At 37.5% G+C, this 27168-nt stretch overlaps 1 protein-coding gene and 2 long non-coding RNA genes across 3 annotated transcripts; 1 reads left to right on the top strand and 2 right to left on the bottom strand.

Moving 5' to 3' along the window:
* On the top strand, positions 1-1005 carry LOC112182296. Its single transcript, XR_002929389.2, has 3 exons — positions 1-160; positions 345-514; positions 812-1005. It is a non-coding gene; the product is annotated as an uncharacterized LOC112182296 (long non-coding RNA).
* Positions 1006-3838: 2833 nt separating this feature from the next.
* On the bottom strand, positions 3839-5290 carry LOC112180806 (3-ketoacyl-CoA synthase 19). The gene has a single exon (XM_024319374.2). It carries the CDS (start codon positions 5249-5251, stop codon positions 3854-3856), a length of 1398 nt encoding a protein of 465 aa, XP_024175142.1. The 5' UTR covers positions 5252-5290; the 3' UTR covers positions 3839-3853.
* Positions 5291-8841: 3551 nt separating this feature from the next.
* LOC121051056 lies at positions 8842-10164 on the bottom strand. The gene is made up of 2 exons (XR_005804966.1): positions 9892-10164; positions 8842-9737 (listed from the first exon to the last, which is right to left on the bottom strand). It is a non-coding gene; the product is annotated as an uncharacterized LOC121051056 (long non-coding RNA).
* Positions 10165-27168: the final 17004 nt, after the last annotated feature.

Below are 27168 nucleotides of genomic sequence, written 5' to 3'. Positions count from 1 at the left end.
GTTGGAGGCTTGGCTGAGTTGGATCCCTAATTCCCTAAACTAAAACACAGCAACCCAGGCACCCAGCTCGTTCTCCGCCGTTTCGAGTGACTCTCTCCATCCCCACCTCTCTCTCGTCAGTCGTCTCCGAGCTTCAGGACTCAGGAGTTCAGGACTTGAGGTATCTCTCTCTCCCAGTCTTCCTCAGTCCCTCTCAGTCTTCTTGTCCTCGTCTTCCTCTTCTTCGTCTATCGTCTCTTCTTATCTTCTTCTTCTTAATTGGATTGAATCAATCACCCATTTGAAATTGAAATTGAAATTGAATTCCTCAGAGTAATGAAATTGTGTGTATGAATGATGCCTAGATTGGAGATTTGGAGCTACTTTCATTGCTTGATGCATTGATGCCTAATGCCTTGATTTGCTATTTTGCTTCGGTCAATCCCGAGTTCTCGACCAGACGAGTGAGACGACCACGGATGAGTGGATGACGGATCACCTGATTCAGTGATTCACCTCAATGAAAATTGAAATTGTAAGTTATTTCTTTTTCAGTTTTTCTAGAATTCTAGTTGTTGAAATGTTGAATGTTGAATACTTGAGTTGAATTGAAGTCTGAAGATGTCTTGATGATATATATATATATATATATATATTAATATATATATTGTGATATTGCCGATAGAAGTGTTCTCTATGTGATATATGTGGCATAATGGCCGATATAAATGTTATTTATGTGGCAATTTGCATTGCTCTCTGTAATTTTAGGTGATAACTGTGTGAATTATATATGTGTTATCTAATATTAAGTTATCTCAATAATTTATAGGTGTTACACCAAAATGTCAAATCATGAGCCGAAACCGAAGCGTTAGAGGGGTTATCTAATATTATTTTATTATTGAGTTTGTTCTTTAATTTTGTATATGCATTAGAGGGGTAAGACTCATTATGTCCCCCCTGACTAGGTGTATCATTTTTTCAATTAATAAAATTCTCTCGCACCGTCGAGATTCTCTATTATTTTTTTTCCTTAACTTTGTTAAGAAATCCAAGCCCCACCGAAGGTGGAATCCTGGATCCGCCCCTGGATATACCCACAACCAAGATCGTCGCCCACAGCCGAGACTGAACTCTCAGCAACACTGCGCCAACCGCCAGTTGACTGCACTAGCCGTATGCTGCACCTCTCCCTGACCAATTAACTGGAAAGAAAGAGAATAAAGAAAAAGGAATATGACCCTCTTCCTCCGACTCTGACTGCCAAAAACACCCGAAATCAACCACTCCGGAATCAGCCCAAATCAACCGAGAGCCGACCCAGATTGGTCAAATCTGTCGCTGCTTAGCCAAATCGATACTGAGCAACAACACCCTCAGCGCTGTGCTCCTCGTCAACAAGGCCAAGCCGTCGTCTTTGTCGGTCGAACAAGATCCAAGGCTAACCAAGGATGCCTTCGCCGCTTGGTTGCAGATGTTTAATTAAAAGTGTTTGCTAAAATTAATTCATGTTGCACAAAAGTTATATATATATATATATACACACACACACAGGGCCATTCCACTGAGGGATCCCTTTTTTGGTTCTTTTATAGGGATAGAGTATTATACCAACTTTTCGATCATATTTTCACATCTTAACCGTTCAGTTTTTAGATCCTAATGTATAGATCGCTTATGCAAATTTTCAGCCAATTTGATGATCGTTAAGGCATCCAAAACTGCAATTTACCATTATAAACACGAACGGTTCTAGTTCGACAGATTCGGTCCGTTAGTGTAAATTGTAGTTTTGGATCCCTTAACGATCACCAATTTGGCTGAAAATTTGCAGAAGTGATCTATACATTAGGACTTAAAAACTGAACGGTTAAGATGTGAAAATATGATCTAAAAGTTGGTCTAATGCCTATCCCTATAAAAGACCAAAAAAAGGGATCCCTCAGTGGAAGCCCTCTCTCTCTCTATATATATATATATATATATATATATATACATATATACATATTTTTATCCAGAGCGGAGCTCCGCTTTGAAATTAACGTGTGAAGTTCGAGTTTTTAGTCTCTTTTCGGTGGCATATCCACACGAACTGAATCTGTCAACCTGAATCGTACTAGCTTTAAGGCTGTTATCAATGCCTTAACGATCATTATTTTGGCTGAAAATTTGTAGAGATGATCTATACACTAATACGTAAAACCTGAATGGTCGAGATGTGGATATGCAACTGAAAAGTGACCAAAAACTTGAATTTCACAAGTTAATTTCAAAGTGGAGCTCCGCTCTGGATATGATATATATATATATATATATATATATATATATATATATATATAAATAAAAAAACTTCTGATTGACAACGCCACTTTTTTTTTTTAATAGGATTTTATGTTATTAGATATCAAAGCCATGAAACATGTCAGAGTCTAATAGAACTTATATAAGAAAACCCTGGACAAACTGGATAACCTATCTAAGCCACTCTAAACTCATTAAAATCTAAAGGGACGCTTGCTGAACAGCAAGCCTAAACTAAGCAAGAGTAGTCTCATTCTTTAAGGAAGAAATTTGTCTATCAATCACGCAACTGTGTTACAAATATCAACTAGAAACGTATTCGAAAAGCCTTTAGAAATTACCCTTACTTCAAAAGGCTTGAATCCAGAATGTCAAAAAGCCAAGATAACTTAAGAGAGCGCTAGTCCCTTCCCCTTAGGGTTGGAACCAGCACCATCCTCAGCTTCCTCAGTAGTCAACAACCTCAGAAACAAGTTGCTCCTTAGGTTATTCTTGAAGGTCTGTAGCCCTTCTCCAAAGTTGAGCCAGCCACAAACAGGCCTATCCATCATTAATGGCCCAATGAAAGCAGTCCCAAGAACCTCCAGCCCAGAAGCCCAAATCAACCCGGTCAAAGTCAACCCTAGTTCAAAACTAGGGTTTGCCGCCTGTTTTTTGGGATCTTCCTCAGAGCTTGCCGCCATCACCATAGTCACCATCATTGATCAGTCCCGATCAACTTGTATTTTCATTTAATATTGCGTGTATCAAATGGTGCATAACAGTACTTATACATTGATGAACTTTCCCAATTAAGAACCATTCTTAATTAGGTTTTCATGAAATGAGAAACTTTTTAATTCACCACCTTTCTCACTTTTCTCCTTTTGGAAATGCAATCTGTATTGAGTTCTTGAAGAAGCTAAGATGCATCATAATTCTGAAAACCTCAGAAAATAGGAATTTCCATGACCTCTATATTATCATACTTTTCAATCTCTTTTTTTTTTTTTTTTATCACATAGAATTTTAATTATCATGTGCGGAGTTATTACTTCAAATTTATTTCGATTGAGAGTCCATTAGAGTAAAGTTTATGAAACAAAAATTAATCTGACAGCACTACTGTCATCAATGATTGTCCCTATATATGCGGGTTAGGACAGGACACTCTTGACCACAGATTTGATTCCAGTAGATATAGACAGTGAAATTCATTAGGTGGATTTTGTATCTGATATTGCTCCAGTAGTAGACTTAATCGGTGGACCTTGAATTACATTGCAGAACATGAAGCTGATAAGAAGCATTTAAATTCATGTATCCACCACAGAAACCTTAATTTATTATTGATTAATTTGGCAAAACAATATATATATATATATATATATATATATATATATATTTATAGAAGCACCTGCTTTAGAGGGTTTATAACTTTATACGTACGAGATGTATCTTTTGACATTCATATGACAAATTTGACGCTACCCTTTACATGAGCAACTTCAAACACACACACACACACACATATATATATATATATAACAACCGAAAAGAAAAATATTTTAGTCCAAGTACTACCGAAAACTTAAGCGAATAATTTGCTGAAATCAATCCTAACAAAGTTGAGGCATTCATCATTAAGCCAACTAAACTTCTCCATGAAAGGATTGGCTATAATATGTGGAGGGTAACTATCTATGCAGCTTTTCCAAACATTGGCATCATCCAAGTCCCTCAGTACTTCCCAAACAATATTGTTGCACTTAAAACCTGCTCCAAATCCACTCATAAGAATCCTATCACCCTTCGTGAGCCTCTTTTTGGCTTCCATGTATCCTAAAGCATACCAAAACCCAGCAGCTGATGTGTTACCAAATCGGAAAAGCGCCATTCTGGACGGCTCGAGATCATACTCGCTTAATGCTAAGCTCTTGCCAATCCCATCTATGATTGCTCTTCCACCAGGGTGGATACAAAAGTGCTCTATTCCCGCTTTCATATTCAAACCAACTCCAACTGCTTCTAGGTTTTGGCTCTTGGTAACACTTTTCTTCAGCAGCCTAGACTCCACCAGGTACCGGAGTATTTCCCTTAGTGGAAGTACTTTTGGCACTAGAACTTTTAGGTTTATTGTGAGAGCTAGAGCAGCTGCTTTTGTGAGGTATTTGGTAAGCCGAAAACCTAGGTAACCACTATCATCTTCTAGCTGTATGCAAGAATTGTAAGCATCATCATTCGAGCCGATATGTGTTCTTACCAAAGTCTTCAATTTCAAGATAGCTTGGTGCTTAAGGTATCTTCTATTGGTAAACAGCATCGAACAGCCTCCTAACCGAAACAAACAGTTGGTAAGCATCATGGATTTTTCTTTGCCGCTATACCAGAAAGGAGCCATGGACTCTGTGCTCACAACAAGGGCGTATGAGTCTTTGTATGACTTGAACAAGCCCTGGACCACATCAACTGCCACTAGGCTTGCGCTGCAGCCCATTCCGGAGAGGTTGAATGTCTTGATATCCTCCCTCATCTTGTAACGGTTCACTATTCGAGATGTTAGGGAGGGTGAAGGGGAGAACATGGAGACATTGACCACGAGAATGTCGATTTGTAATGGGGAGACTGAAGGGTACCTGGCGAAAAGCTTGTCAAGTGTATCGAAAATGGTTTCATCCATCTCAGAGAGTGAATCTGCTAGGGTTGCTTCTCGGCCTTGGAGGATGTTTCTTGGGCAGGATGTTTCCTCACCAATGCCGGAATTGACAATGGTTTTCAAGAGAAACCTGAAATCTTCCAGCCCCAGATTCTTGTTTTGCATGACGATTTTCGCACATGAGTCGGTTTGGAGCATCATGTCCTCTTTGGCTTTGTAGCACTCATAGGCCAGTAGATAGCAGCACTGGTCTCTCCTTTGGAGAAATGACTTAAAGAGGCAGCAAAAACCAAAGAAAAGAGAGACTAGACACATTGTCAAGAGCAACTCCATGGTCTAAGCTCTCTGTGTGTGTGTAACTGTGTATGAAGAGAGAGGAGGGAGTAAGAGAGAGAAGAAAGAGAGAGAGAGATTAGAATTGTTGAGTGTTAAGTTGGTTGCATGGAAAGTGCTCAACAATTCTGCTGCTGTGTACGTACCCTGCCCCATATTTTGTCCTTATAAATAGAAATGCATTCTCAACTAATCGTGAGGTTCAATTATTGATGAACGGCTGGTTCATTTTGACTAAAAAAATTTTGTTGGTATTCATTAAAATTGTTTGGCAGGAGCTATGCACGACCATTAAATAGGTAAGCTAATAAATTGAACATACATAAAAAACGGTCGGTTTTCACTCAAATTATTGATCGAGATGAAATAATTCATGTCCAAAAGAAAAATTGAGATGAAATAATTGTGATTCTACATATCTAAGTTTGCTACAGACCTCTTACAAAATCAAATTATCAAAAACCCTAATTGCTCTGTGTATATATTAGCAAATGATCGATGGATTTAGGTTATGATCAAACATGCATAATGATAAATCTACTTTTGTTGAAATGAAAATGAGATCGAAGTACAAGGGGGGACATGAAGTCAAGACCCTTTTGAATCAAAAGTTAAGATGTACAGTTAGTGTCTAATTGCGGGTTGGATATGGATCCCATAAACTAGTTTGACAATGTTTGGCCTTCGATTTTTTATTATGAGTCTTTGATAGTGCCCGAAGACCTCGATATTATCCTTAGTTACCAAAGGATAATAACCCAAAGACATTGAAATTTCCATTTTTCGAACTGTTGATATATCTTTGATATCCGATATTTTAATCCTTGGTCAAGATTAGTCTGCTTATTCACATATCACTTTTGTAGGGTCGTTTCTAAATAACTTCTAGTCTCTAGTCATGAGGAAAAAAAAAAAAAAAAATTAGAACAACACAATGGCTTAAAAAATAAGGACATGAGCGATGTTGACTTAAAGAGCGATTGCTCTCTTGTGGTTACTGCTTTACAACATAATGTGGAAGATATATATGAAATTGGACGTATTATTGATGATTGTAACCTTGTAAGTCATATTTGACATATTTTCACTCTTTTCATGTTCGCCATATCTTCCGTGAAACAAATGGTGCAGCTAGTAGGTTAGCGCACCTTGATAGTTTTAATTATATTTTTGATGTATGCATGGTTAGAGGACACTACTGTTATAATTCGGGATATTCTCTACGAGGACTCTTGTATTGATGCTCGAGGTCAAGGTTTCATGTCCCCCTCGACGCATTTAGTTCATTCTAATATAATAAGTCAGACGTGGGGCTTAGCCTCCCAGCTTGGCTGGGTTCCAAACCCCTTAAAAAAAAAAAAAAAAAAACTATTTGCCCTACCCACGTTGAACCGGGATCTAGCTTCTTAAATTGAAGTTGTGCCCATCTCTATTTGGTAGTCGACTTATTTTCAGCTCGTCCAAGCTTACATCACAAAAGAAACAAGCCGATCAAGCTCAAACTAGATATGGTTGATCAAGTTTTGCTTGAGCTTGAACGTACTAAGCTCAAGTAAACACATACGTACATGTTAGAAAAATATATATGGACTAAATTTTAGAATACTTATCCTGATATGCACCAGTAATTTGAAATTGGGTGGAGGCTAATTCAAATCGGAATACTTGAAATGTCTAATGCATAGGCTTTCAGAAGTACATAGAGACAGACAGAAACACTTAGGGTATGTTTACTTATTTGGAAGGAAAGAGAATGATTATGGGGTAAATATATTCCTGCGTTTACTAACACATAAAGGAATTGAAATGATTCCGGGTAAAAGAATTCATGCGTTTACTAACACATGAAGGAATCAGAATGGATGTAGGTCCCACCTCCTTATCAGGAATCGATTCCTAAATACTCAGGAATTCGATTACGAAGGGGGGAGATGGGTTTAGGAATCATTCATCCGGAATTAATACCGATTCCTTTCTTCTCTCATTCCACTTGTCTCTGATTCATGATTATTTTCCATTCCAAGTAAGTAAACGTGCCATTAATTGATTTAGAACATATATGAATGATTTTGACTTTTGAGCTCCCCCTTGGTCCAAATGTGTGAATGTAAATCAACAGATCGAGAACGTGCTCTAATGAATATCAATCAACGCAACATTACCAAGTAGTTGAAGTTATTTGTTGTCCATAAAGAAAAACCGACATGAGTCACATGACATGATAGAGACAGACAGAAACACTTGATTGATTTAGAACAGATATGAATGATTTTGACTTTTGAGCTCCCCCTTGGTCCAAATGTGTGAATGTAAATCTACAGATCGAGAACGTGCTCTAATGAATATCGATCAACGCAACATTACCAAGTAGTTGAAGTTATTTGTAGTCCATAAAGAAATACCGACATGAAATGAGGCTAAGAGCAAGTTCACCCGTTGACTCACTGGGTCAGAGTTATTGGGTCATTAGGTTAGACATTGCTTACTGTTTTTTTATGTTTGTTTCCACACCTACAAACTGACCCAAAAAGTGACCAAGAGTCAGTTTGGACCTAGTGACCTAACGGGTAAACTTGCTCTAAAGAGGGAAAGGGCATTACTGCATTGGCAGTAGGACAAAGCGCATACTATTCATTTCCTTTTCAATTTTCATTTTCACCATTTGTTACATGTGCCTTGATGGGATCGATGACCTAGCTAATTAATTAGATGTTTAACAAATTTTTTTTTAGTATTTGATTAATTAGAAATTATTCTCTGTACTGACGGTATAAGTGATCTAATACTTATAAGTTGATCTCAACCCTTGATCATTATAGTCAATTTTTGTTTAATAACTAAAAAAGTATTATAATCAATTTTTATTTAATAATTAAAAAAATATATTTGATGTAATTCAATTATCCATTCAGGGGGCAAGTGCACGTTGGTCCGACCAAAGCTAAGTAAATGGGGGTTAGCATGTCTCTCAGCTAGGTCTCGTAGATCAATTATATAGGTAAGCTTAAAGAAGAAGGTTTGGTCACGGCTCCGCTCTATGAATTGATAAGTTTCAATCGTCTATTAAAATTGACAATTCCAGTTATATTTGTCACACGCGGACGGTCACGGTAAAGCCACATTAGTTGAGAGAACCTAGTGATTAAAGTGCAATTAAGATAGACCAACATCTAACTGATATCACTATTTGATGAAATTAAAATCTCACACTTTGGATTGATAAATTGACCATTCCAGCTATGTTTATCACACGCGTACCGTCACGGTAACGCCACATTAGTTGAAAGAACCTAGTGATGAAAGTGTGATTAAGATGGCATGGTCTAAATATCTAACTGATATCAGCCTCTTTCAGGCATAAATCAGCCAAAAATGGCTTAAGTTGTTATGAAGTGAGCCAAATATATATGTGTGTGTTGTGTGGGTAAGAGCTTAGACCCTCACCCACACGCAACTCCAACCGGCATAGACATGGAGAGGCAGATAGTTACAGACGTAGAAGTAGGGAAGAACATTTTGAACTAGAATCTCTTGCAAATAACATTATGCATATTTCACTAAAAAAGATTATGCACACAAAAACAACATTGTAAGCGAATAATGATGCATATATTTCAATAATTGGGTGTAACAAATATATAGAAATCACAACAACCTTTAAGTAGTACTATAAGCCCACAATCGAAGTACATCAATTGATCTCCTTGCACCCAGGAACTAATTCCTCAAATAATCCAAGTCATTCAATCTTAATCATCATCATCATCGCCCACACTGATCTATTGCATTAATTCCTAATTTGATCAAATCTAATAAAGCTCAGAAATTCATAGTTAAGCCAACTATACCTTTGCATGAAAGGGTTGATCAAGCTTGGTGGAGGGTATCCGTCTTTCCTCACATTGGAATCATCCAAATTCCAAATCCCTCAACACCTTCCATACACAGTTATTGCATATATTCATAACCGGCCCCAAAGCCCACCATCAGAATCTTGTTACCTCTCTTAAGCCTCTTCTTAGCCTCCATGTAACGTACCAAAGCCCAACAGAGATGATGTGTTGCCGAACCGATGAAGCGCCATTCTCGAAGGTTCCAAATCATAGTCCAGAAAATTCTTCCATGGAGTGCTCGGCCACACCAGCACAATCCTAGCCGCAGAAATCGATGGTTCAATACTAGCCGGTGTTCCCTTAAGGTAGACAGGGTAACCTTTTGTTAAAAGTGGATAGAGAAAGAAGCCTGGGTCCCGCAGTTAGCTTCCCAGTCGATTACAACCCTACAATTAGAGTACAAACAAATTCCGAGATCTCGACCGCAATCGCCCCATGGCATCAACACCACAATTGACCACCGCGAACTACTTCTTTTCTCTTCTCTTCTCTTTCAAGCAGCAAGAACGAATGAAATTGTAAAATCTTGTAGACATCAGGGCACTTGACAGCTGAAGGGACCTTAATTCACCCATCTTGTTTAAGTATTTTATCTGCCAAACAATTGACACAAAACCACAATCATAATCCACAAGCCTCTACAAGAAAATCATGATAATATACGCAACTCTATTCAAAGACTCCAACTTTTTCAAAGAGTAAAACAAAACAAAACAGATGCTGGCATGGAAAATTAATCAAACTTACATCTTGGAGTGATATTCTCGCCGACATTGTAAACATAATGCCCTTCACCGCCGTCATTTAAACCCGTCGAGATCGATCCCCGTCTGCAACCAAAATTCTGAGAAAAAAAATTTGGGGAAATTGATTAGGATTTCTGGGCCAAACTCAGAGGACTCTGTCAACGCTCCATATGGAGTTTGCAAGTGAAGACTGAGGACCACATCTGCAGATTTGATATTGTGGTCCGTTGGCGATGGTATAAAAGGGTGGCAGCCCGAGATCAAGCCACCTCATTCCTTTTTGGTTTTGGTTCTTGTTTTATCATTTTTTTTTTCTAATTTATAATAAACTGGATTTGTTAGTTTAAAACTTCAAATTTGTTAGTTATTGTTCTCATTCCAACAATACTAGTCATTCTCCACATGCAAAGCAAGTATTTTTTATTTTATTTTTTTAGAAATAAAAAAGAAAATTGTCATTACAGAAAGAAGATAGTGGGAGTAAAAATGGGTTATGGGTTTTTTTTTGTTTTTTTTTATAATAAAAGTATATTTTGTAAATGTCATAATTGTCCTTGTAATTTAATTAATTCTTAAAGTTTTTTAATCTTCTAAGGTCATTTCTGTCAAAATTTTTGATTTTAGCTAACAAACCCTCTTCTCTTAATAATAGTATAGATTAGTGACTTACATTGTCCAAAAAAATATATATATATATATATATATATTAGTGACTTAAAAATGAATTGGGAAGAAAAAAAAAATTTTAATTAAAATTTTTTTTTAGGGAAATGATGGAAAATGTCACATTAGAGTGTGAAATGATAAAAATGTCACTTAGTTTTCTACTTGATAAAAAGGTCCATTATAAATTGTTAGTAATATTAATTTAGTACTTCTGAATAATGAGGTGATGTTAAAAAATGTCAGTTTTTAAGTTTTCTGATTCCCATTCTGCCCTTAAAGCCATCTCCCTCTATCTTCATTCTTCTTCTCCTCCACACAGACAGAGACCGAGAGAGAGAGAGAGAGTGTGTGTGAATGGCGAAGAACAACGCATCGTTGAAATCGGTGGACGAGTTCTTGAAGCGGTGCCAACAATCCGGCGATGCCGCCTACTCTGCTCTGAGATCCGTGTTGGAACGTCTCAAGGATCCGAAAACCAGAACTCAAGCTCAGATCTTCCTCTCCGACCTTCATAAGCGCTTCCCTACCCCCCACCGGAGCTACACTCTCGGAATGGTCAGTCAATTTTTTCAGTAATTAGTTAACGGATTAATTAAAAAAAAAAAAGATTCCTCTCGAAAAATGATTCAATTTTATGTTTTTGCCGTTACAGATCCGATTCTATTGCCTACAAAACCAAGGCAGTGGCGCTTCGCTCATGGCTACGTTGTCGTCAGTTGGACGGAGCTCTCTGGCGTTTTGGGGATCGATGGAGTTTGATTCGTGCCAGTTGAGTGTTAGGTAGTGGAAAGTATCGGACTGGGTTAAATAGAGCAGGGTTCTGTTCTCTGTTCGTGTTTTGACTGAAGAGGGATCTAAGTAAGAGCTCAGCGGTAGCTATTTTGATTCTGAGCATGCTCTCTGTTTTGGGTTTCTGAGAAAAGTTGAATTTGATTTGTGTATTGATCATGATAAGCTGATTTTCAATTTTGGTGAATTACACGAATGGTTGTTACTGTGCTCAAAGTATAGTCTTCCATCAAACAGAAATGACTAGTGAAGTAGATATTGTTTCTGGTAGTTTTGGGGCACTTTGTGTATTGTGGTTACTGTTTATCTTCTTGTGGAGCTTGTTGTCTGGAAATAATGACATAGTTGTCTATTGGATGTATATAAAGTCTTGACTCTCGGTTTCAGGTTGAGCTGTATAAGTTACTGTCAAGCATCTTTCAATTTGTTGGGGTCCTGATTTTGACTCTCTAGCCCTCTTATATTTTGGAAAAAAATGTGAGTAAAGACAGTGTTCAATTTTGCAAGTACTAATATCCACACTTTATATATAAGTGATTAGATTATGTTTGATTCTGGTTCTTGAACTGTAGTTTTAGCTAGCTAGATATTGCAGTTTCCTAAGAGATTTAAAATGTGTATTGTATAATCGAAAATTGTTCTAATACCTGCTCATGTTTCTATTTATTGATCTTACATGTGCTGGGGCAATTGTCTCGTTCTTGGGTCAGATGGTTATTCAAGGTTTCATTTACTGAGGCTGGAAACCAGTAAAACTGGAGTCCCTCATCACCAACTGCCTTGCAGAGGCTGAGTTGGAAGTAAATCTAACTTTCATCATTTCTTTTGCCTTACCTAACACAATTCTATCACATCTAAAGGAGTGGTTTAGTGACCAAGGAGATATGAATTCTGATCAAGCTTGATATCTTCTTGCAACTTTGTTACTGTCTCAAGAAAGCCCCCAGTCTTAAGTATTTAGTAACAAATGAGTTCTTATCTCTTAAAGGAGAAGTTGAAATGTGTTTTTGGTGCTTTCTAAGTATTTAGTAACAGTTTGTTCTTATTGTCCCAAGGAAAAGGTCAAATTTGTTTCAAGACTCCATTTACTGATTCAATCTCTGGTATCTTCTTAATAATGTTTGGCTTAATAAACAATGAGAGATATATGGTTGAACTAAAGTTTTGGATGAGTTGCCTGCATTTTTATCATGTCATTTTTAGGGTGATTTAGGCCATTTGCATACTTCCTCTGGATCAAAGTATCTACATTTTCAAATTTAGTCCACCTCGAACATGAATAAGATTATTTGCTTAGTTGAAAGCAAAATAAAATCCTAATTGCTTTTTATACCTGTCTTGTAGCTTTTGTCATCACAGCTTTCACCACCATTTCTTCTACTGTGCTTATATTGCTTATATTGGTATCACTTAAGATCTTCAATAAGCATTTTTAACTCATTTTGGATCCTCGTTGACTCATTGTGGCAGGTTTTTGGCCCAGAAAATTTGCAATCGGAAAAGCTGAAGTGTGTAACTGTATTTGAATCTATAAGGTTCCTAGTTGTTGACCATGTGCTACTTTTGTGTACCATGATCCTTGATGGGTAACGTTGGTGGTTGTACACTTTTTCGTTTGAGGTATAATTAATGTAATGCAACCATTAGATCATATTGCAATGATTTTATAAGTGACTTGGCTAATTCAATGATTTTGCCCGTGACTTGACCAGGGATTAACATGTCACTGGCCAGAGATTGACAGTGTCATGGTTAGTAACTTGGCCAGGGATTGACAGTTGATTATACACATTTATATGTGTGTAATTATATCTAAAACACTATAAATAAGCAAATCCTCATGTCAATTAATATGTAATTAATTCATTTTTATTTATTGTGCAGAAAATAAGCGGAATTGCGGAAAAGAGAAAATTGTGCGAAATTGGAGTAAATTGGACTTTCCGACAAAAGGACGAAATTGTCAATACGGGTCAACTGTGGTCAATGCCATTAAGGGAACAAAATCTAATTGCCTCCGATAGTATTTGCGGAAATGCAATGAGAAGGGAGAACAAAGAAAAAAAAAACAAGAAGAAGGAAGAATGAAGAAAAGAATAAAAGAAAAGAAAAAGAGAAAAAAAAAAAAAGTCTTGATGACATCATGATGACGTTAGCATCAGAATCCATCTTCTCCCCCCCCTCCCCACGTGCAGACATTCCTCCCTTCCTTTTTATTTCCTTTTTTTTCTTATTTTTCTCTTTTCTTTCCTCTTACCCTCTCTTGTGCTGCCATGTGGCATCTCTTTTCTCCTCACATCCACACAACCCACGGTCTCACCCTAAAAAATTTCAAAAACTCATTCCCTATCAACTCTCTCTAACAGCAGCCGCACCAAAACGCAGCCCCTTTGGGCTGCTCTCTCTCTCTCTCTCTCTCTCTCTCCTCCTTCTCCTCCATTTTCCCTATTTTCTTTCTATTTTATTTTGAGATTTGAAGGATTTTCTCACCCAAAGCTTTAAAGATTCATCAAAGACTCAAAGACTCTTAGTTGACTCTACAAGATTCAATATTTGGGTATTTTGTGGGAGTTGTAATTCAAGACTAGTCATGCTAGCTTTTTAGCTATTTGTGATTATTCTTGTTTTCTCTTACACTTCTCTACTATTTTCTATTTGAATTTTGTAATTTTGATGTCTATGATTATGAGTTGTGAGTAATTTTCTTGTTGGGTTTTAGGGTTGTGTCCCTAACCCAAATTTTGTGTAAAAGATGTTTAATTTAATGTAATGATGCAATTTTCATATGATGGATGCTTATATCTATTTTTGTTGGGTTAAAATGCATGTCTAGGAGCCTAGTCAACTCTAGGGTGTGTATTTTGAGCATGTCTAGGATGGAGTTAGGGGCTTGACTCCCTCTAATTCCTAAGCTAGAAACCTTCAATTTCGTATTCGAGGGGTTATAAGCATGGTGATTTACACCCGTTGCGTGATTGCGCGGGCGGGTCGCTTAGTAGTCTAATTCCTCGATCTCTACGCCTCTTGATGTGAATTAATGACCATTGAACCGGCTCTAAATCATGCCAAGTGAGTCCTTACGGCCCTTGAACCGGAGTAGGAATACCATGAAAGGGAATTTCGGTCCTTGAGCCTTGAACCGCCTTGGATACGACTACCGCCAAAATAGGAAATATGCATCTATATTAGATTAGCTTCTGACACATGAGATTTGGGTGAAGGAATCTCCCTAACACCCAACATTCTCATTTTTATTGTTTACATTTCATTTTTATTTTATATTGCTTTACATTTCATTATTATTTGTTAAGTTAAAATCAACCCCCAAACATTAAACTCTTCCACTCATTTGTGCATATCCATCACTAGGCTCTTAGTTTTGATTAGGCTTTGGTGAGAACCAAAACCGAGCATTGCTAGGGCTTGGTGCCTTAGATTAACATTTTTTTTTTTTTTTCTTTTCTTTGTTTTCTAAGTGTCTTTATTTCCGATTACCCAAGGATTGTGGGTTAGCCACTAATCCCCGTGGTACGATAAACTTTGGGCATAATATTTCCCTATCTTGACAATGATACGTACGCTTGCGTAAATGTGTATCCAAGTCAACAGTGACATGATCAGTGACATGTTCATGACTGTGACATGACCAGTAATTTGACCAGTGACATAGCATGTGACTTGGCCAGTGACTTGGCAACTGATGTGATTGACAGTGACTTGATCAGTGACTTTGACAGTTGCATGATCAGTGATTTGCTCATGCATGTGACATGACAAGTAACTTGGCCAGTGACATAGCTAGTGACTTAAGGTTAATAATGACCTGACCATGTCACTGACTAGTGGACATGTAATGTGACTTAGTCAGAGATTTAGCAAATGACGTGTATAATGGTGATATGCAATGTTACTTGGCCATTGACTTGGATATAATAGTGATATGTGATTGACAGTGACTTTGACAGTGACATGATTAGTGATGCGAACATAACTAAGTAACTGTGCATGTCACTAACTAAGTAACTGTCAGTAGCCAAGTCACAAATTAATAGCCAAGTCACTGTTAATCACATGTCACTAACTAAGTAACTGACCATGTCACTAACCAAGTAACTGTTAGTAGCCAAGTCACAAGTTAATAGCCAAGTCACTGTTAATCACATGTCACTAACCAAGTAACTGACCATATCACTAACTAAGTAACTGACCATGTCACTAACCAAGTAACTGACCGTGTCACTAACCAAGTAACTGTCAGTAGCCAAGTCACAAGTTAATAGCCAAGTCACTGTTAATCACATGTCACTAACCAAGTAACTGACCATATCACTAACCAAGTAACTGTCAGTAGCCAAGTCACAAGTTAATAGCCAAGTCACTGTTAATCACATGTCACTAACCAACTAATTGACCATGTCACTAACCAAGTAACTGTCAGTAGCCAAGTCACAAGTTAATAGCCAAGTCACTGTTAATCACATGTCACTAACTAAGTCACTGTCAATCCATGGATAAGTCACTGTTAACCTCAAGTCACTGGCAAAGCCATTGGCCAAGTCACTGTTAACCTTTAGTCATCGGCAAAGTCACTGGCCAAATCATTATTAACCTGGTCAGCTCAAGTCAGTGATACAGCCAAATCACTGTTAATCTCAAGTCACTGGCTATGTCACAGTCATAAACATGTCACTGACTAAGTTACTTGTCATGTCACTGATCATGTAACTGTCAATCGCATGTCACTGATCATGTAACTGTCAATCACATGTCACTGGCCATGTCATATTGCATGTCAATGACCATGTCGTTGTTATATACGTCACTGACTAAGAAAGAGAATCCCATCGTTTTGGTCTTAATAGTTTTGTGCTTTTAGTCTATGTTGTTTGGTCATGTGGGAGTGCATTTAGGCTTCAGCAAGCAAAAATGCATTTAGATTGTGATCAATTTTTGGTTCACAAAAACAAAAACCATTCTGATCAGTTTTTGCTTCACAAAAACATAATCAAAATATCTTAAACTTGATGCTAATGCATCAAATCAAAAGGCTACTTTATCTGCCAAGCAACCCTAATCAAAATGGAAACACCAACCAAAATAAAAATTATCCATTTCCATTGCATATGCATACCATACGATCCTCAAACACAAAGTATCAAGCAGTCAAATGGAATCAATAGATAACTAGACATTCAGTTAATCCACCAAAACTTAAGTTGACTTGAGTAAACTAGAATGTATTTTTAAAAGTAACACAAAAATAGCAACTACATGACATCCTCCCAAATAGCCAAAATATGTTCTTCAACGCTTCTTGGACACTCCAACAATCTTCCCCCTGTGGCCAATGGTCTTGCTGTGCTGTCCACACACACGAAGGCCCTAGTAGTGTCGAAGACCGCGGTGATTCCTGCACAAACAAAAAATAGCATCAGTCATGATATTCATAGAAACTCACCATGTAGATACCACAAAATAAAGTAAAACATGATGAGAAACCAGCAAGACTTGACTCAAACATTCAATGTTCAAAGCATGTAGCATGTAGTCATAGAATATGCGTTCTCAGTAGCATGTAAAAACTTTAAATCAACATAAACAACTGACGATTTATAACAATAAAATGATAAAACCCACATATTCTTCTTATCAGGTAAAGAGCTTTGAACCAGTTTAAAAAAAAAAAAAAGGTTCTCTACATGGCTAAGAAGGCTAACAAGCCAAAATATATGACTAGCATAACAAACTATAATATGCAGCTAAATTTCTTCAAGTCAAAAGCTGTTTGAGACTTTTAGAACAGCCATAACATACAATTGAATAGTAACCCTTACATCTCTCTCTCTGTGAAGTTGTAACACTCAGGTCAATGCACCTACATGGTTCCCAAATACTAAACAAAGGATAATAGACAAAAGCTTTTGTATAATCTAGGGCAGCCTTTCTAAAGCCATTATTTCACATCTTACAATATTGTAAACCAATTACAGAATACACTAAACTCTAAGCTTTTAAAACAAAGCCCAAATCAACACTGACACAATGTTCAGAACACAGATGACCAACATGATAAGAGAAAAGAAAGCAGGAGGTCAATTTTTAAAAATTTGTTTAAAGACCAAACACTTGCCAGAATCATTCAGCAAAACAATTAATAATACCAACAACAATATCAAACTCATAGCAATAAGTGAAGCAGCATCCATATACAAGAAGCAAAAAACAATCAACTTATGACTTCAAAATTCAGACCTAATCTTCTTGAGCCTCTTGAGATCATCCCTGAACTTCATACGCAAGCCATTGGCAACCACCTAAGAATATTTACCATCCTTATAATCCTTTTTTGTGTTGAGAAATCAGTCAGGGATCTTGAACTGGGGGGGATTTCCCACAATGAACATTAGGTTATTAAATTGGCAGCAGTTAGCTCACCAGCCCTGCAGGCCCAATCAAAGCCACAATTTCAACAATCAATTAGCTCATAATTTCAACTGTGAAATCCCTAACTCAACCGAAAACGAAAGGAAAGAATAGAGAAGATTACCTTCCTGAACTTCCTCACAGGCGGTTTGTTCTCCAAAAACCTGAGAAAACTTCCAGTCGAGCGGCGCCATCGCCTCTCCAAACGTCGCCGGAGCCACGAGCCCCTCTCCACCGCCGTTCATTTCTCTCACCACTACTTATAATCGCGAAAAAGTTTGCCGAATCGTGAATAACATGAATCGGAAATCATGCATCGATCTGAACACCAAAGCGTGAATCTCACGACGAGATTAGGGAACAATCAAGTGGACAAGCACGGTGATGAGGTCGTAAATCTTGACCAGAAAGAGAAGGAACTTGAAGCCGGATACGTCGCCGGAGCCAAGCCTCGGCGCCATTGTCACCGATTTCGAGCAGATAGCTCCCGAAAACTCAAACCATAACCTAGCCTCCTCCTCCTTCGCCACCACGATGTCATAAACTCCTAGTCTGATCAAACCCCAACGAATTCAGAAACGGTGACTCAGATCGCGGCGATTGCAATCGATTTATCAAATTGGGAGAGAAATTTAGAGAGAGAGAGAGAGAGAGAGAGAGAGAGAGAGAGAGAGAGAGAGAGAGAGAGAGAGAGAGAGAGAGAGAGAGAGAGAGATTGGTAAGGGTCGAGAAGAGTTCAGACCGGATTGGATAACGGGAGAGAGGGAGAGGTGCCAGTGGAAGTTTTTGTAATTATTGTTATTTTTAGTGGCAGGTTGTAAAGATATGACCTTAATTATCATGGAGACATTTGAGTGTTCTGGATTATAATAAGGCACTTCAAAATGACCTCTTTTATCATTAGCCCATTTTTTTTTTTGAATAAATTTTTTTAATTTTCTAGTAAACTTTGAATTGATTAAATTTTAATTATAAAGTTAACATTTTATATTGTTTTGAAAAATTAATTGTGAAGATCAAGTCCCTTGACTTCTTTTCTAAAAAAAAAAAAAAAGTCCTTTGACTTCTTTATATGGGTAATACTGTAATACATGTATACCATATATATGAGAAATGGTCGGGAAAAGTGCTCTATAATATTAGTGATGGATTAACAAATTGTGTCTTAATATTAGTAATAATAAAGACATTGTAGTTAATCATAAGCTCTAGATACTCATCGAGTGATGACACTAACATGCTTGTAACCACTCGGACAATTCCATCATAGTCATAACGTTGACTCACTCGGTCAACTTACAAAGGCTTAATAACCCTATTTTTATTTACTAGAAGTTTAAAGGGCATGGGCGTCATTGAATCATACACTTGAGACACCGTCCGTTAGATATGACAAGTGCATTATTTTAGGCTTTAGATTCAAAATTCAGATAATTCCCACATATTTATGACTTTGATCGACTTGGTTAACCGATTAAGGCTTAATGACCCTATATTTTTTCACTACAAACTTCAAAGGACAAGGGTGTCATTAGATCGTACACTAGAGACAACGTCCGTTAGATTTATCAAGTACATCATTTTAGACTTTAGGTTCAAAATTCGAACAATTTCGTCATAATTATGACTTTGATCCACTCGGTCAACCGATCAAGGCTTAATGACCCTATATTTTTTCACTACAAGCTTCAAAGAACAAGGGTGTCCGTGGATCGTACATTAGAGACAACTTCCGTTAGATGTGACAAGTACATCATTTTAGGCTTCGGGTTCAAAATTCGGACAATTTCTTTATAGTTATGACTTTGATCCACGCAGTCAACCGATTAAGGTTTAATAACCCTTTTTTTGTTCACTATAAGCTTCAAAGGGTAAGGGCATCATCAGACTGTACACTTGACACCGTCCATTAGATGTGATAAGTACATTATTTTAGACTTCATATTCCAAATTCGGACAATGCAGTCATAGTTATGATGTCAATCCACTCGGTCAACCAACTAAGGCTTAATAATTTTTTTTTTCACTACAAGCTTTAAGGGGCAAGGTGTCATCGGATCGTACACTTAAGAGACCGACCTTTAGATGTGACAAATACATTATTTTAGGCTTTGGGTTCAAAATTAGGACAATTTTGTCATAGTTATGAAGTTGATCCACTCAGTCAACCGACTAAGGCTTAGGCTTAGTTTGGGATTACTATGCTGTGAGAAGAAGCACTTCCAAACTTGCTGTGAGAGGAAGCACTTCCGAACTTGCTGTGAGAGGAAGCACTTCCGAATTTGCTGTGAGAGAAAGTAGCTGAGTGTTTGGTAAGCTGCTTTTAAAACTGGTGTGAGAACAATAAGCAATTTCTAAGTGTTTGGTAAGTTGCAAGGCAAAAGTGTTTTGGCTAGGTATAATTACCAAAATGGTCATACATGTTAAGATATATTATTAAAATACATAATTTTGTTTTTTGATTATGTACCCATACTAAATAAAATATATATATATATATATATACACACACACATATATTTATATATTGATGAATACACACACACACACACACACATTTGGGCCAAAAATCTTTCTCATTGAGACACCAACATTATTTTAGACTTCAGATTCCAAATTCGGACAATGCAGTCATAGTTATGATGTCAATCCACTCGGTCAACCAACTAAGGCTTAATAATTCTTTTTTTTTTTTCACTACAAGCTTTAAGGGGCAAGGTGTCATCGGATCGTACACTTAAGAGACCGACCTTTAGATGTGACAAATACATTATTTTAGGCTTTGGGTTCAAAATTAGGACAATTTTGTCATAGTTATGAAGTTGATCCACTCAGTCAACCGACTAAGGCTTAGGCTTAGTTTGGGATTACTGTGCTGTGAGAAGAAGCACTTCCAAACTTGCTGTGAGAGGAAGCACTTCCGAACTTGCTGTGAGAGGAAGCACTTCCGAATTTGCTGTGAGAGAAAGTAGCTGAGTGTTTGGTAAGCTGCTTTTAAAACTGGTGTGAGAACAATAAGCAATTTCTAAGTGTTTGGTAAGTTGCAAGGCAAAAGTGTTTTGGCTAGGTATAATTACCAAAATGGTCATACATGTTAAGATATATTATTAAAATACATAATTTTGTTTTTTGATTATGTACCCATACTAAATAAAATATATATATATATATATACACACACACACACATATATTTATATATTGATGAATACACACACACACACACACACACACACATTTGGGCCAAAAATCTTTCTCATTGAGACACCAACATTATTTTAGACTTCAGATTCCAAATTCGGACAATGCAGTCATAGTTATGATGTCAATCCACTCGGTCAACCAACTAAGGCTTAATAATTCTTTTTTTTTTTTCACTACAAGCTTTAAGGGGCAAGGTGTCATCGGATCGTACACTTAAGAGACCGACCTTTAGATGTGACAAATACATTATTTTAGGCTTTGGGTTCAAAATTAGGACAATTTTTTCATAGTTATGAAGTTGATCCACTCAGTCAACCGACTAAGGCTTAGGCTTAGTTTGGGATTACTGTGCTGTGAGAAGAAGCACTTCCAAACTTGCTGTGAGAGGAAGCACTTCCGAACTTGCTGTGAGAGGAAGCACTTCCGAATTTACTGTGAGAGAAAGTAGCTGAGTGTTTGGTAAACTGCTTTTAAAAGTGGTGTGAGAACAATAAGCAATTTCTAAGTGTTTGGTAAGTTGCAAGGCAAAAGTGTTTTGGCTAAGTATAATTACCAAAATGGTCATACATGTTAAGATATATTATTAAAATACATAATTTTGTTTTTTGATTATGTACCCATACTAAATAAAAAAAATATATATATATATATACACACACACGCACATATATTTATATATTGATGAATACACACACACACACACACACATTTGGGCCAAAAATCTTTCTCATTGAGACACCAACAACATCCCATACACTTTCCCTACACTTCCATGCTTAATTCTGCAGTAGATACAGTTCTGGTCTCCAAGTTGTTGGCAGGACTAGAATGATCAGATCTTCGGTCATTTCCTTCGAGTTGAAGCACAAATTCCAAGTTCCACAACACATATCCCACTATAGGTCAATCAACACCACAAAGCTAAGCACTTTGCAGCTAGATCTCTAACTTCCTCAACGTGTCTGGCTTTACTTGACTTGCTCATTAGCATGTTCTTGTACCTGTATCCAGCAACACCAAACACAATTCTCTTATTTTTCTTTGCATTTAATGGTAGCAGTGTCTCCAAGGAAAATGGATAGTCTAATGGTTATGAACGCTTTCTGGGAACCATCGGAGTGCAATCTAATAACTGGACTTGTGATTTAATACCCTCAACCCAACCCAAACTTTTCTTCTTCCACCAGAACCCAAATAACTCAGGATTTAAAATACAAAAAAATCCTACAAACTTCCAATTGAATACACCCCCCTTAATTGGCAAAGTTTGCATAACCATGGAGTCTAACAACCACGCTAAACAAAATGGAAGAAACTCAGAGTCGCATTACTCCAAGTCTGAATCAGTTCAGTGAAAATGAAGATAACAACATTAACAACAAAACACCACACTGCTATGTATTATGCTCACTTCAAAAGTTGGAATATAAGAAAGTTAGAAACAAGGTCTGCAACTTGAGTTCAAAATAGATCAAAGCACACAGCGCACGAACACCACCATTTTCTATGTTTGGATACTCTACAAGAATTTCTCCCTCACGAATAAGATCATCCACTTGATTTTCCAAACAATGATCAATTGTTTCAATAAACATTAAACAACCAGCTGCATTAACGAAGCATCAATTTATTCAATTCCAAACAATCTGCAACTGCAGCAAGCCAAACATGGATTTCATATACCCAAATTAATAAGAAACAATAATTTCAGAAAAGTGAGAAAACCCAATCAATTACTCAAATCAATAGACCCAATCGAAATTGAAGAACTGAATAACAAGGAGAGAAAGAGACTGAGACGGAGGCTGAAGATTGAGAGAGATGAGCAATATCAGAGATGAAATTCTGAGCCTCAGAAGCTGATTGAGAAGTCAGGCTGTGGAGAGAGAGAGAGAGAGAGAGGGCTGTCAATTTCAACACAATCCTATAATATGACTCGAAATCCGCACGAAATAAAGCGGGTTAAACCCGCACGATTAAAAAGCGGGTTGACCGCGGGTCAACCCGTCATGACCCATTTAATAAACGGGTTGGCCAACACGAAGTGAACCCGTATAACCCGATTATGCTATACTTTTTCTGAAAATTTTGGACATTGAGGGTATTTGATCTTAGGATTGGACAATTTGAAATATTTTGCTTCAGTATTATTGGATTTAATTATTTATGAATTATATATAATTATTTATATTCTTCGTTTTATGGAGTTTTTAGTGAATTTAATAAATTTATGTATTTTTTTAGTTAAATGGGTCGCAGTGTTAACCCTTAAATGAGTCATTTTGTCTAACACGACACGACTATTTATTAAAGGGGTTAAGCGGGTTGGAAACGAGTAACCCATTTAATAAATAAGTTGGGTTTGAGTTTAAATTTTCGACATGATTAATAAATGGGTTGAGTTTGGGTTTGTTTCTTGTGACACGACATATACCTTGACCCGACATGAACCCAACCCCATACAACCTATTGATAGCCCTAGAGAGAGAGAGGCGCGTGGTGGTCGACGAAGGAATGAGAGAGGTTGATTTCACTGGGTTTTGGATTAACAGAGATGCAGATCGCATCTCACAGTCGCAAAGAGGATTAGGCCGGAAAAAAGGTGTTTAGCTGTCTCAATGCAATTTTTAGAAAAGAAGGAGGACAGAATTGGTAGTTCAGCATATTTCATTAATTATCTACTGTTGCTCCGTGTTTTTCCCCTGAAGCAGCTTCCAAAGCTACAAATTGTAGCTTCTCAAAACCAGCTTTAGGGAGAAGCTATCTGGACCAAAAGCAGCTTTGCAAAATTTTACCAAACTCCATCTTCTAGACCCAAAAGCAGAAGTAGCCCCAAAAGCAATTTAGGAATCAATCCCAAACTGGGCCTAACTGTGCAGGGAAAGTTCTTATACCAACAATTTGTGGCACTTCGATTTGAGGGGAACGAGTTTTGCATAGAGAGCAGAGGTAGTTACAAAGCCAATATCATAAAACTAGAATAAATATGATCATGTAGATTCATGATACATATGCCTTCACCAGATCTGCAACTACACAGACGAAACCTGTCCTCTGTGTACAGTTGCAGACTAAACCTGTCCTTGGACAAGTAATTTTCCCGTCATCCTTCTTGGCCATTTGAGCAAGAGATTACCGAAACATAAATTAAGAAGTTAAGACTCGAAGACTCGTTGATTAATCATGTAACTATTACTTTGGCCAAATGATCATATGAATAAGAAACTCATACATACATTTAACTAGAAAGATGGTGATCTTAAATTACTCAAATGTCCTATCTAGCTGGATAGATTATGATTAACATATATATGGCCTTCACCATAATTACTTACATATATAGTATTTGTTGATCTTACACTTAATTTCTTATTATCTAATACTTACAAAACAGGAACCGTAGTAGTATAGAGTGTAGGCCTAACCATTGGACAAACATGTCCGCGGGTTCCGTCAATTAGTTCCTTCGTTAATTAACTAGAGAATTATGCAGGAATTATATATAAGCTAAATTTCTCTGCAGTATAATATGTTATTATGGTAGGGAAACCAGAGGTTTACTTCCTCCGCAGCCTAGAAAAAATCACAAATAGTACATGAACTATACTTCTATCTTATTGATGCTACATGAACTTTATTTTTTGTCACAACTAGTACCTGAACTTTTCGAGTTCTTTTGAAGTGGTACCTAAAACCACATTCGCTCACTACTCCAGCCAAAAATGCCACATGAAGCACATGTGTCTCATTTATTAAACACACGTTTGGTATTTGAGTTCATTAATAGTTTGATATGAGATAAGATTTTGGGTTTTTGCTTCATAGATCAAAGATTAAGATGAAGAATATAGTGGCTTGAGCCATGATACAGTTAACGACTACTGCAAATTGTCATCTTTAACCTTAATAAATAAGACACGTGCTCCTCACTTGTCATTTTTGAATAGATTTGTGACTGAATGTAGCCTTAGGTATCACTTCAAAAGATTTCGAAGAGTTCGGGTACTAATTGTGACAAAAAATAAAATTCAGGTACCATTAAAAAAAAAAAGTATAGTACGTAACTACGTAATTTATGTACTATTTCTGATTTTTACCCTAATAATATACAACACATTTGACAAAGACTAGCTATTATATCATCGGAATTTCGAAGTATTGATCGAGAAAGGTTTTAATAGCCACACTCTTTTCCCTTAACTGCTAGATGAAAATTTATGGACTACACTAATCCAATCGTCAGACGTGAGGGCAAGGACTCTAACATCACCATTAGCCCTAGCAAACTCGAGTGCTATGGGTAATTTGGCAGGAAAGGAGATAGTTGATGCCCATTCAAGAAGTTCTTGTCCACAGAATTCTCCTACACGAACAACAGCGTGAGGATAACTTTTAGTGACTACAAATCCGGCTAGGACAAAGAACATCAGTTGGAGTGGTTCATCCTTTTTGATGATATACATCCCATCAGTATAGGTTATAGGCTTCAGATGCGCATAGATTGCTTTCAACATTTCTTCGTCCATAGTTTGAAACTGAGGCACCTAAGAGCGAATACGAAATTTCAGAAAATTAATAATCCACTTAAGTAACATCATCAACATCATACATTAATTAGGAGTAGCTATGATGGAGTTGTTCTCCAGATAGAGGAACTTACTTTCTTTAGCATAGTCAACTGAACAGATCTTAGAAGCTCTGGCTGAGTATCAGGTGGAAGGGTTATCACCTTGCTGAAATGCAACCTGAACTTAGATACTACACTCTTCAAGTCGTCAGCCATGAGAATAAGGATGCTATCATTGTTGGTGACATAAGCAGAATCAACTGATAAGGGTAATCTGGCAGGAAAAGATGTATGTGATACTGATACTCAATGTACAAGTTCCTCTCCATAGAAGTCTCCTTCATATAAAAGGTCCTGAGTAGCAGAGTTTCTTCTTTCAACACCTAGATCCCCCTCAACAATGAATATCATCTTTTCAAGTGGTTCCCCATCGTGAGAATGATATACCCTCCCACGAATATTTGTATACTTGATGGGTTTCAGCACTGTTTGAGCCCAAAAGTATTTTTGGCAAGATCTCTTGAGGGGGTTTAGCATACCGGGCTGATACTCGTGGCCCAAAATTAAGTCTACTTGGGTTTGGGTTGTAGCTTCTCCCATTCCGAGATCCATAAGGAAAATGAGCCCTTATTGGAATCAAGTAGCGGAGATTGAATAGGAAACTTCAATTAATAATCATTCTGTGGCAAGGAACAGTCGAAACCCTAGGGTATAAATACCAGGTTTTGAAGGGCGGAAAAAACCTCTCAATCAATCAATCTCTCAGATTATCAAAGTCTCTTCGGAGAAAACCTACCTTCAACCTAGTTAAAAACCAGTGAAGTAAGGTAACGCCGTCGCAACCTAGCGAAGCTAAAGCCACGCTTGAGCAAAACCCGTGCTTTCTCCTACTTCCCGGTGTTTGCTCTGTTTAACCTACAACGTTAAGTATCGACTCGGTGACGCAAGAGATCACAACATAAGTCCTTACCAGTAAGGTAAGAAGTCATTTTTTGAAAGGCAGAGAAAAGAACCTTGTGACGAGGTTGGTGCTCTCCTCGTTCACAACGCTTGAGAAGAAGTCAGGTCAAGGGATTCCCAGACCACTGCACCCTACTGTGCTGGCACACTTGCGCACTTAAAAGAGACTGTTTGCTAGCCGGACTAGTTTCTGAGCCAAACATTTTGGCACTCCCATTGGGACCTGCATAGCGTTTCTGCGCGATCGCTACCATTGGGAAGTCAAGCGCAAACCCTTACCAAAAGGTTTACGTTAACTGCTCGAAACACAAGACCTCCAGTTATATGCCGCACTCTCGTGCAGACTGACATGGTCTTTCTGACGAACAAGTGTTTCAAAGATTTTCTCTTAACTCATTGACACCTAACATGTTAACTGAATAGGGAGGAAGTCACCGGCCCGCTATTGAGGGCGAGAATGTCACTACCAGTCATGCAAACGAGGCTGTCAATACTTCTCTCGCCTCCAATGCTGCAGGAGGCGAGACAAGTGAGGCCTTCATTCCTATGCCTGTCCCAGAGGGAGCAATTGTCAAAGAACAGCTCGCGATCCTCATGGCTGATAACTACAGACATTGAGAAAAGATAGCCGCTGATTAGGATAGGGAAATCGCCAAGACAGAGCAGCGCA

Source organism: Rosa chinensis, chromosome 1 (genome assembly GCF_002994745.2).
Source record: "Rosa chinensis cultivar Old Blush chromosome 1, RchiOBHm-V2, whole genome shotgun sequence".
NCBI classification, from domain to species: Eukaryota; Viridiplantae; Streptophyta; class Magnoliopsida; order Rosales; family Rosaceae; genus Rosa; species Rosa chinensis.
The sequence above is the reverse complement of the archived record's forward strand: the minus strand, read 5'-3'. Positions and strand labels throughout refer to the sequence as shown.

Coding starts and splice junctions, on each gene's coding strand:
- LOC112180806 (XM_024319374.2), bottom strand. CDS start 5,251: ATGGAGTTGCTCTTGACAATGTGTCTAGTCTCTCTTTTCTTTGGTTTT.